General features: G+C 46.0%; 1 protein-coding gene across 1 annotated transcript in view; it reads right to left on the bottom strand.

Moving 5' to 3' along the window:
* The window catches only part of csmd2 (CUB and Sushi multiple domains 2), a gene marked incomplete at both ends in the record, with an annotated part of 361,116 nt that overhangs the window by 92,560 nt on the left and 256,056 nt on the right, over window positions 1–12,500 (bottom strand). The window contains 4 exons of the mRNA XM_080858785.1: window positions 2,529–2,645; window positions 3,809–4,003; window positions 10,620–10,807; window positions 11,889–12,027. Of these exons, the coding sequence (XP_080714911.1) occupies window positions 2,529–2,645; window positions 3,809–4,003; window positions 10,620–10,807; window positions 11,889–12,027 (639 nt within the window). The remainder of the gene's footprint in view (window positions 1–2,528; window positions 2,646–3,808; window positions 4,004–10,619; window positions 10,808–11,888; window positions 12,028–12,500) is intronic.

Genomic DNA, 12,500 nt, shown 5'->3' with positions numbered 1-12,500 from the left:
GAGAGAGAGATAGAGAGAGAGAGAAGGGGGAGGGAGGAGACAGTTATTATCAAAAAAATATGGAGAGGAGAATTATGAAGAGGAAGAAATTAAGAGAGAGAGAGAGAGAGAGAGAGAGAGAGAGAGAGAGAGAGAGAGAGAGAGAGAGAGAGAGAGAGGGGAGTGAAAAAGAAGGTAAGTTCAGGCGAGGGAAAGAAAGACTGATGATGTGGGGGGGGGGGGGGGGGTGATGGAGAAGGACATGGGGACAGGAATAGAAAGTCACAGGGAAAGACAATGACACTACGGAGACACGGGGACAGGCAGTCATAATGCAGCACCTGGGAGAGAGAGACTGAAGCAGCAGCACCTCACGCATGTGGGTTAATCACCTTTCAACCACCTGTGCACACACACACACACACACACACACCCACCCACCCACCCACACACACACACACACACACACACACACACACACACACACACACACACACACACACACACACACACACTCACACACACACACACACACACACACACACACTCACACTCAGACACATACACACACACACACACACACACAAACACACACACATACACACACACACACACACACGCACACACACACACACGCTCGCACACACACACACACGCTCGCGCGAGCGCACGCACCCATACATAGGTGGACACACACACACACACGCATATAAACATACACTCACACACACTCCTTCCCCTGTACCCCTGAAGAGTAATATTTCTTCTAGGAGCAAGGTGTAACATAGGGAAAAAAAAGGGGGGGAAAAAGAGAGAAAAAAGAAAAACACATTTCCCAGTTCCAGTCGACAAAACGCTCAATCTCTCCCTGAGGTCTGGAGTCATTACACTCCAGCATGGAAAAGTGACGGCCGTAATTATAACTGTTTCACCAAGGTCTTCAAGGAGGGAGGGGAAGGGTTTGGAGAGGACAGGAGAGGAGAGGAGAGGAGAGAAAGGGACAGGAAAGGATAGAGGGAGAGAAGAGGATATAGGGAGAGAGGAGGAGTGAAAAGATAATGAGGAGAGAACAGGAGGTCGGCAGAGAGCAAAGGAGGATGAAAGAAGAAGAGGGGATCGAGGAAACAGGAGGAAAGGACAGGAGGGTAAAAGAAAGGAAGAGAGGGAAGAGAGGATACTGTATATGTATAAATATACATCAGGAGAAAGGAGAAGAGGAGTGTAAAATGTCAGAAGAAAGGAGAAAAGAGAGGAGAGGAGAGGAGAGATCTGGAGAGGAGAGGAGAGGAGAGATCTGGAGAGGAGAGGAGAGGAGAGGAGAGGAGAGGAGAAGAGGTGTGAGAGGAAATGAGAAAAGAAGAGAAAAGAAGAGATGAGAAGAGTTGACGGGATGGGAGATGAGAGGACTGGAGAAGTGGGGGATGAGTGGAGAGGGGGATGAGAGAAATGTGTGTGTGCCGGCATGCTGTAATTCCGCTGCTCCCCCTGCAGGGAGCCCAAATGGCTGAAACGACCTCCACATTTTATGGATCAGACATCAGAGGCCTGCGGTCAGGCCCGACCTGCTGGGCCTCACACACACACACACACACACACACACACACACACACACACACACACACACACACACACACACACACACACACACACACACGTCAGTGCTCACACACTTACTCCTCATTAGAGGGAGCAAACGAAAGAGGGACAGCACTGTGTGTGTGTGTGTATGTGTGTGTGTGTGTGTATGTGGCAATCTGTACACTGACAGTATGTATGTATGTGCACATTTTTAGAGAAGAAAGGATGGAGGAAAAAAGAAAGAAGGGAGATGGTGTAAAAAAGAGAGAGAGAGAGAGAGAGAGTCCCTACCCGCTATAGCCCCTCTTGTTCTGCATGCCCTTTGTACTGTTACTTTGTTTGTTTTATTTATTTATGTTCATTTCAGTTGTACAGTTTGTGTAAATATGCTTTGGCAATGTTATATTGTATGCTGTCATGCCAATAAAGCCATTTGAATTGAATTGGATTGCAGGTGTCAAGTGTAATTGCAAACCCGATTTTAAAACTTTAATCTCATTGCAGATTCTTTGTTGAATCGGTACTGTCTTGAAGATTCATCATCATAAAGCTCAACAGGGTCTCTTATTTTCCGTCAATTCATCAGAGATATAGGCTGCCATTTTGGAAATGGATGGATAGCTTTCACAGCATGACATTGCCAGCTAGAATGCCAAAAGACACCAGTTAGTGGTTCTATCAGTGTCAACTGGGCTGTTGGTGGTGTTCGCAAAGTTTTTGCATCCCTTTTAGGTAGTTAGTTCGCTAGTTTTTGGAACAGAACTCCGTATTGCTGCTTTAAATGAAAAACGGCCAATAGAGCCTTGGAGAATGGAGAAGACAGATGAATAGTAAGAGGCTCACATGTACGCAGGTATATACAGAAGACCACTTATACAAAGAAACTTACAGAGAAGGCCAAAAAGAAAGAGAGATTAATAAATAGAGATAGATGAAAGCATAGAATGAGAGAGTGAAAGAAAGAGTCTTACCGTAGTCCTTGGGCACATTGACTGAGTACGTGCACGTCCTCCTGCTGCTGTAGTTACCAGGGAAACCGGGCGAGAGAACTACTCCCTCCAGTCCTGAGTACTGACCACCACACGGAGCTGAGAGAGAGACAGAAGAGGGGGAGTGAGAAAAGGAGGGAGAGACATAAGGAGAGAGGGAAAGAGAGAGAAAGAGGGAGACATAGTAAAAGAACATAACAGAGTAGTAAGAAAAGAGGCAGAGACAGAAAAAAGCACAGAAGACCAGAGAGAACCGGAAATGGAAATAAAGAGTAAAGAGAAGGAGAGGAAGAAAGGCAGAAGAGGGAAAAAAAGAGAGAAACAAGTGTTGGCGCCTGTTGTCCTTGTGTCTTGTCTGATAATTTATTGTCAGCTAATATTAAATGTGCATGTGCATGTAAAATGTAGTGTTAACAGTAATACCTTTGGTTAGCTAAGTTACCTATTTGTTAATTAGGCCCCCATAAAATAACTGCTAGTGTAGCTTTTTTATGTCCATGTTTCAGTGATTCCTATTAGTTTCAGGGAGATTTAATGTGAGCTTAATCCACATTCAATTCAATGCACTTGTAGGCTATTCATTTTTATGCATCTTTTGTGTCTAACTTTATTCACACACACACACACACACACACACACACACACACACACCCACACACACACACACACACACACACACACACACACACACACAATCTCTACAAACATCCACCCATACGGGTCCATGCACACACCCTTTTAGGCAGTCTGTTTTCACACACCTGAAATGAGGAATGAATAGGCATGTGTGTTAAAACAGCAGCTTGAATGGTTTTAACATTACCGCTGGGTGACACTGTCACAACATACTATGGCCAATGTGGTGTGTGTGCGCGTGTGTGTGTGTTTGTGTGTAGAGAATAGCTTTGCACTGCACCAGCTGGGCTTGCTGAGCTTTGTACACCCAGTGAAGAGCTACACACACACATGTACACACACACACACACACACAGACACACACACACATACACACACACACACACACACACACACATACACTTTGTAGTGCTACAGTACAGGCAACTTTATTTCACAGCAGCTAAGCTTTTAGATGAACACACACATAAAAAAAAAACTTGTTACAGCTGGGTCTGATTGTTGCAGCTGGGTCTGCACACATGTGCTTACATACATACATTTCCACACCCATTTGCACTCTCACACACATACACACACACAAACACAAACACTAACACACACACTCACACTCTCCAGCTACTCACCTATGCAGACAGGTTTTGGTTTGTTCCAGATGGGCTTGCTGTCTCCCCCCATGACACAGGTGGTGGTGGCCTCTCCCTCCAGACTGTAGCCACTGTCGCAGTAGAAGGTGACGGTAGAACCCAGTCGCAGGTCCGAACCCACGCGCGTCCCGTTCCGCACGTGTCCTGGCTCAAAGCACGACTCCCGAGGGTTCTCTGCACAACACACACACACACACACACACACACACACACACACACACACACACACACACACACACACACACACACACACACACACACACACACACACACACACACACACACACACACAGGGTGCAACTGTTAGCTTTGATGTGCAATTTCCTACCTCTATGCATGAACGATACAAACACAAGCTGACCTACAGGACATGTAAAAATGTATGGCTTATGAACTTTATACACACACACAGACAGAGAGAGACACACACACACGCACACAAGCACGCCCAATTGTGTGCCTGCTTTGATGTTTCATTGTCTACTGGTGCATGAACCAGTTGCAGTATCCACACATGCTGACCTATGGTACATGTGTTATGCAATATGAACATGAACTTGAAGTTTGCTATTTCTATAGGGTTCAACGTGCAGATACACACACACACACACACACACACACACACACACACACGTACACCTATCATCCAAGTGATTTGTGTGATACAATTGAGTTGGAACGTGCACATGAGAAAAGGTTCTCTACGTCACCCCCACCCCCACCCCCACCACACTCTGACGGCGCACCCAGCATCTGTGGCTGGTTGAGGTTGCCACGGCGATGATTGAAAGTGACACAGAGCCGGTCCAAGGTCTGCTGACTACACAGAACGGTCCCTCAAGGATCCAGCCTGGAAGCAGCGTAGTGTGAGAGACCATTTGGTCCTAAATTAGAAATCAATCTCCACTGAAACTCTTCTCTTTCTCCTCTCTTTATCTCCTTCTCTCTGTTGTGTTTAACTCTATCCTTCCATCCCTCCACCACCTAGCTCTGCCTCATCCCACTGCTTCATATATTTACCAAGAGCTTTTATTCTCCTTTCCATTCATCCATTCAACTATCAATACATCAATCCATTCATCCATTCATCTGTCTATACATCTATCTATCCTTTCACCCATCCATCCATCTATTCATCTATCTATCTATCTATCTATCTATCTATCTCTCTATCTATCTATCTATCCATCCTTTCATCTCTCTCCCTCTCTCTCTGCCCTTGTTGGTCTGTTTGTTTGTGTGTGTTTGTGGATGCATACCCATGTGTGTGTGTGTGTGTGTGTGTGTTTGTGGATGCATACCCATGCACATGAGAGATAAAGCTCAGAGAGGAGAGAGGAAGGCATACTGCTCCCATTCATTGGAGGTGTGTTTGTTTGAGAGAGAGAGAGAGAGAGAGAGAGATATGGGAAGAGATGGAGAGAGAGAGAGAGGGAGAGAGAGAAAGAGAGAGATGGGGGAAGAGGGAGAGAGAGAGAAAGATGGGGGAGAGAGAGAAAGAGAGAGAGATGGGGAGAGAGAGAGAGAAAGAGACAGAGAGAGAGGGAGATAGAGAGATGGGGAGAGAGAAAGAGAGATAGAGAGAGAGAGAAATAGTGTTGTGGGGGCAGCCAAGTCTCTGCCCTTCATGGGCGGGCAGATCTGTGAGGCATGCCTGCAATCTGCTCTCCGCCTGGACACTGCACCACACCACAGCACCGACAGACAGCTAAACACACACACACACACACACACACACACACACAGCTAAACACACACACACACACACAAAGAAAAAACACACACACACACACACACACACACAGCTAAGCACACACACACACACACACACACACACACACACAGCTAAGCACACACACACACATCTTAACACACAGCTCTACCTTACACCTGGCCCTGCCATATGGAGCGGGCTTCACACCACCTTGAAATGCGAACGCAACTTTGGGATGAGGGGAGAAACAATGGCCACGACGTGCTGTTTCACAGCGAGCAGCATGCGGACACAATGACATGCAGGGCCAGGGCCAGAGCCAGAGCCAGAGCCAGAGCCAGGCAGACTTTTAGACACAGCTTCAACCTCTGTGTGTGTGTGTGTGTGTGTGTGTATGTGTGTGTGTGTGTGTGTGTGTGTGTGTGTGTGTGTGTGTGTGTGTGTGTGTGTGTGTGTGTGTGTGTGTGTGCCACTGCCAGATAGACTAATAGACACAGCTTTAACCTCTTAAGGAGATGACACATATTCAGTTTTTAGCTTTTTCGAAGTTGTTTATGGTGCTTTGAACCATACAAAGACATTTTGGCATGGACAAATACCCAAACAGACGTTTTAAAAACAACAAGGTTGAGTAAATATAAAAGCCATGGATTACTGATGCTAAGGACACCGGAGTTTATGTTCTTCCATGAATATGCGCTTGGCGACCTCAACGGTCTGTGATTAGATTTCATGGTGGCACAAATTCAGAACTTACTTTTCCAAGAGGACAACGAGGCAACAGAGCGCTAGGAATGTGTGTGTGTGTGTGTGTGTGTGTGTGTGTGTGTGTGTGTGTGTGTGTGTGTGTGTGCTAGTGTGACAGAGCGTTAGGAGAAAAGCAAAGACGCCTATTCCATTAAGGAATGATTTGGCACCATTTCATCATTAAATTGTGTGTAATGAAATCCGTTCTCATTGGGGTCTTTTCTGGATGGTAGTTGAACAAGATGCAAATCAATGAAATGATGAATTTATTTCTCATTGTGGCGTATTATCTTCACGTCACGGTGAAACTGTAAAGCGATCGTCATGGTGATAGTTTTCCCCTTCATCCCTCCAAAGTTGTGTTTGCGTTTCCAGGTGTCACATCATCCGCTCCTTACAGCCAGAGACGACAAAGCACACATACACACACATCATTACCTAACTCCTGGCCGGAGAGACCCAGCATAACACAAACACACTAACACACACACACACACACACCTTTCACCTGGCAAACCACAGCCAGCACAACACATTGACACCAGGGCCTGGGAGCTGGGATTAATTAAGAAAGGGGGAGGCGGGGTGACTGTGTGTGTCAGAAGAAAAGGAGAAAGAAAGAGAGGAGGGGGTGAGTGAGAGAGAGAGAGAGATACAGAGAGAGAGAGACGGACGGAGAGAGAGAGGGAGAAAGAGAGAGGGAGAAAGAGGGAGAGAAGAGAGAGAGAGAGAGAGGGAAAGCGAAAGAGAGAGAGAGAAAGACAATGTGAGAGAGAGAGAGAGAGAGAGGGGGAGAGAAAGAGAATGAGAGAGCTGGCCAAGGCCACACTAAATTAGATAAACTATTTAATGTGTATTGTGTGTGTGTGTGTGTGTGTGTGTGTGTGTGTGTGTGTGTGTGTGTGTGTGTGTGTGTGTGTGTGTGTGTGTTTACTTAAGTGTCATTGAGGCGTGAGGAGTCTTGGCCCATATATTGCCCTAGGGAGGCCAAACAGGCTCTGCTGGAGATGTGTGTGAGAGGCTGATTGGTCAGTAAAGAGGCTGATGTCGCCGTGGGCCATTTACTAATGTGGCCACGCTGACACGTGCCCGCCGAGTGGGGTCTCACACCATGCACACACACACACACACACACACACACACACACACACACACACACACACACACACACACACACACACACACACACACACACACACACACACACACACACACACACTAAGAGAGGACTCTTTGTCTTTATTTGTATGGCCCGCACTTGGCTGTTCACTCAGTCTGTCATACAGTGGAAATGTGATTTGCCCCTGTGTACCTCGACGCCTGGAGTGGTGGCTTTTAGCGGAGCCTCATAATGGGCCCATCTGCTGGGGCAGATTGGGTCTCTATGCTAGGGCAGATTGGGTCTCTATGCTAGTGCAGATTGGGTCTCTATGCTAGGGCAGATTGGGTCTCTATGCTAGGGCAGATTGGGTCTCTATGCTAGGGCAGATTGGGTCTCTATGCTAGTGCAGATTGGGTCTCTATGCTAGGGCAGATTGGGTCTCTATGCTAGGGCAGATTGGGTCTCTATGCTAGTGCAGATTGGGTCTCTATGCTAGGGCAGATTGGGTCTCTATGCTAGTGCAGATTGGGTCTCTATGCTAGTGCAGATTGGGTCTCTATGCTAGGGCAGATTGGGTCTCTATGCTAGGGCAGATTGGGTCTCTATGCTAGGGCAGATTGGGTCTCTCCTGCTAGGGCAGATTGGGTCTCTCCTGCTAGGGCAGATTGGGTCTCTATGCTAGGGCACGTTGGGTCTCTCCTTCTAGGGCAGATTGGGTCTCTATGCTAGTGCAGATTGGGTCTCTCCTGATAGGGCAGATTGGGTCTCTCCTGCTGTCCATTACACTAAGAGCCACACAGACCGAGCCAGACACGGATGGATGGACAGACGGGGAGAGGACACAAGGTGTGGCCCGTCACCTCTTAACTTATGAAGGGTTATAAAGGGTTATAAAAGGTTTACAAAGGGTTATAAAGGGTTTAATATTAACACTAACCTCAACCATGCTGCATTTGATGGTCCTTTCAAAGACTACTGGACAAGGAGAGACACACTTCACCTCACCTTGATGAAGGTTATAAAGGTTTTTAAGTAAAGAGAGCACAGACTGAACAGGACGCACACATACAGATGGAGAGAGGACACACGGTGAGACTCGTCAGCTGTTAAGTTATGAAGGGTTTTAAAGGGTTATAAAGGGTTTGAAATTAACACTACACCTACCCAGGCATCTAAGGCTGAGTAAAGGCTGAGACCAATCGAAGGTTCAACGGCTCTCCTGTGATCACTTTTTTTATGATCAGCAGTTTTATTATCCAAGAGACAATTACAAAAGACAAGAACAAGGTTATAGGGGGCTATGTACAGCCGCTGGAGTTAATCCTGACATTACAGATCTTCAATCTGTGTATCCTTCTTTCCAGTGATCACTTTGAGCCTAAATGAAGAGATGCCACCAGGTTCCGACCACCTTGTTGAGTCCCACGTCGTCTGATTAAAATAAACAGCGACATGACAGCGAGATGAAGAGTTTGTTACTTGTGGCCTTCCTGGCAGTAAGTGAGTCTGATTGCTTTACATGTTTGTTGTTTTGTGGCATACCCTGTGAGTGAGCTCTTGAGCAAACCAGCAGAACGTCACCCAAACAGGGTCGGCACCCAAACAGGGTCGGACGCATAAGGCAGACGAGGAGCGGAGCGGAACAACAAACAGGTATTAGTTTTAATTTATGCGCTGCGTCTGGTGTGACAGCCACGCATTGATCAAACACTGAGTCGCCGCACGCGGCCGTGTGCTTTTCATTTTCATAAGTCTTTTATGGGCCGCCGCGAGTGGCCTCATGGGTCGATAATTACAGGAGGAAACGAGGGGGGGTGAAGAAAGGGAGAGACAGAGGGAGGGAGGGAGAGAAAAATATAAAGTGTGAGAGTGAGAGTGAGAATAAAGAGAGTGATAAAAAAGCCATACAGGCAGTGGGAGAGATAGAGAGAGATAGAGAGAGAGAAAGAGGAAGAAAGAGGGAGAGAGAGAGAGAGAGAGAGAGAGAGAGAGAGAGAGAGAGAGAGAGAGAGAGAGAGAGAGAGAGAGAGAGAAAGAAAGAGGGAGAGAGAGAGGGAAATAGAGAGGGCGAGAGAAAGAGGTAGAGAGAGAGAGAGAGAGAGAGAGAGAGAGAGAGAGAGAGAGAGAGAGAGAGAGAGAGAGAGAGAGATGCTGACCAGGGTAATATTCACAGTGCCCAGGTGGTCCTCGAGTACTTAATTATGTTCGATTAATACTGAAGACATGAGCATGGAGCGAACAGAACAATGCATGGAATGACCAAATGCTGGTACCTACATAAAACTTACAAATGTCCCTCGGGAAGAATGATATTCACAACTGAGTTAAATTAAATGAATCCACCATTTGGTGTCGACACTAACAGACAAATAGTAGCAGTGGTAGCAGTAGCAGCAGCAGCAGGAGTATTTAGATATTGCCTCCAGTGCTTGGTTAATAGTGTTATAGATTGTACTGTTCCGTAGATATTGATGGTATGTATACGATTGCAGACTAGATGGTGTTCACTGCATATTGTGTTATGCTGAGGATAATACTGTGGAAGAGCTGACAGTTTTTCTTACTTGTTAGTGTTGCTCTTTGCTGTGGTGTCGATCTGACAGTTTAATTCATATAGTATGCATCCCTCTGGAGGTCTTACATGAATACTGTTTATCTGAAGGACCTAACTTGTATAGGGAAGCTCATACCCGAGCAATGCCATGTTTAACTCTTGTTTATCTAAGGCAAGGCAAGTTTGTATAGCTGACACATTCCAAAGACATTGGTTATTCAAAGTGCCCTAGTTTATATAGCTGTCACGATCCATACAGATTGGTTATTTAAAGTGCTTTACAAATGAACAGATGTGTGCAGTGTGTAACTCTCGATGTGTGCAGTGTGTATCTCTCAAAGTGTGCAGTGTGTATCTCTCGATGTGTGCAGTGTGTATCTCTTGATGTGAGCAGCGTGTATCTCTCAATGTGTGCAGTGTGTATCTCTCGATATGTGCAGTGTGTATCTCTCGATGTGTGCCATGTGAATCTCTAGATGTGTGCAGTGTGTATCTCTCGATGTGTGCAGTGTGCATCTCTCGATGTGTGCAGTGTGTATCTTTGGATGTGTGCAGTGTGTAACTCAAGGTACAGATGGGTGCAGTGTTTATCTCTCGTTGTGTGCAGTGTGTATCTCTCGATATGTGCAGTGTGTATCTCTCGATGTGTGGAGTGTGTATCTCGAGGTCGTACCTGTGTACCGCAGGACGAAGCCATTGCTACTGAGTGAGGCGTCGCTACGGAAGGCAAGGAAAAGGGTGTTGTTGCTGCTCTCGATCCGTTCAGGGACGTCTGCGCCGTAGAAGCTTCCCAACAGGGGGCTGAGGGAGTCTGGTCCGTCGTAGACGTGGAGGAAGTCATAACTAGGCTCCAGGCTGAACCTGAAGATAGAGTTGTGTTTTATAGCATGACAAAGGTCAAATTGCAAAACCACTATGTTAATCTTTGATATTTGTAATGTAAAATTGTATAATGATTATTTGTATGTATTTTAACTTTTGATATTTGTAATGTAACGTATGTTTTAAATGTTAGATATTGGTATTGGAATGTTTTCAATGTTTGAGATCTGTATGTAACTTTTAAATGTGGACCCCACTAAAAGTAGCTTTTCAACCCAATCTGCAACCTTGAGAGAAAGGCCCCACTGAAAACCTGACTACGTATATCCTTGAAACAGCCAGTGAGCTGTTTTGGTTGATAACTAGCAAGCTAACTACATAAAAGGCATGCAAAATCCTTGAAAACACCAACACCAGCCCAGCTGGCACTGATGAAAGCTTGCTCACATGCTAACTCATTTCTTCTGGCAATGAAGTTGGAATGTTGTGACTGAAGGCTATTCTTATATTCTCCATTCTGTCCCGGACCACAGAACTACACAGTGCTTGGCTTGGCTTGCCAATGACAACAAAGGTGTGTCTATCTGTCCTTCACATGGTCATGTGCTATTTAAATAAATACAAAAATCAGGTGCCTAGACAAACATACCTCGGAAAAAAAAAAATCCTGCCTAATGCCGCTTTCAAGACATCTAGAGATGAACGTAATGGGAACACTGCAAATAATTATAGATTGCATTCGATTTATTAGACTGTGTGCAAAATGTATTTGTACTAATTAGTCCCCTGAAAGCCTATGATTATGTACTTAAACCTTCATTAAATCCGATGTTGCACAAGTGCACACCTGCTCAACGACTTGACTAGGAGGGGAGAAACGCCGGAGGCATCCCCTATCTGTTCAGCAGTGAGTTTGGGCTAACACATGGAGTATGTTTGAATGACTAAATGTTCTGTCCATCTGTTCAATACCCCATTTAAAAATACTGTCTCATCAATGGCTATACCAACAGGTATAATGAGACGTCTGAGTGCTGGATGCTTGATAATTGTATTTCCTCACAGACCATTATTGTCGGAGTAAAACTACCAGATATTAACACTCAACGGGGCGACTCACTGGTTGAAGTTGAGAGAGATGATGTAGTCCGGGGTAACGGAGACCAGCCAATCACACTCGCGGCCGTGCGGGTACGGCTCAGGGTACTCTGGAGAGAGGATCATTCCATTCGGACCCGTCAGGTTTCCTCCACAGGGTGCTAAGAGACAGAGATCAGAGCAAAGACTGAAAGTTAAACAGGTAAACACGACTTTGACACAGTTAGTACCCTCCCTCTATGAGCGGCCGCAAATAAGAAAGCTCCGTAAAACTGTTCAGGATCAGATCGGATCAACAGACACAGGGGCTGGATCACAGCATGTGACGACAGAGGTTAAGTGAAGGTCAAATGTTAAACCACTCACTGTTTTCCCAAACACAGGTGGCTAAATCACAGAGCTATAAAAAACGGCATGGCATCTTAACAAGTGCAGAATCTTTGAAGCATCGGGAACGGGCAAATCTTGTTTGTTTGTGTTCAGTGAACCCCCTCCAACACACACACACACACACACATATCGACACACACACTCCATCCGAGTGATGTGTAGATGGCTGTTCATCCATGTGATCTGGCCTGGCCTTCAGCACTGTGGGACCCCTGGTGCTTCTGTTTACACACGAGTGGAGGAC

The sequence above is a fragment of the Sprattus sprattus genome (genome assembly GCF_963457725.1).
Source record: "Sprattus sprattus genome assembly, chromosome: 20".
Taxonomy (NCBI): domain Eukaryota; kingdom Metazoa; phylum Chordata; class Actinopteri; order Clupeiformes; family Clupeidae; genus Sprattus; species Sprattus sprattus.
Note: the sequence above shows the minus strand (reverse complement) of the source record. Positions and strands in the feature narration are given on the sequence as shown.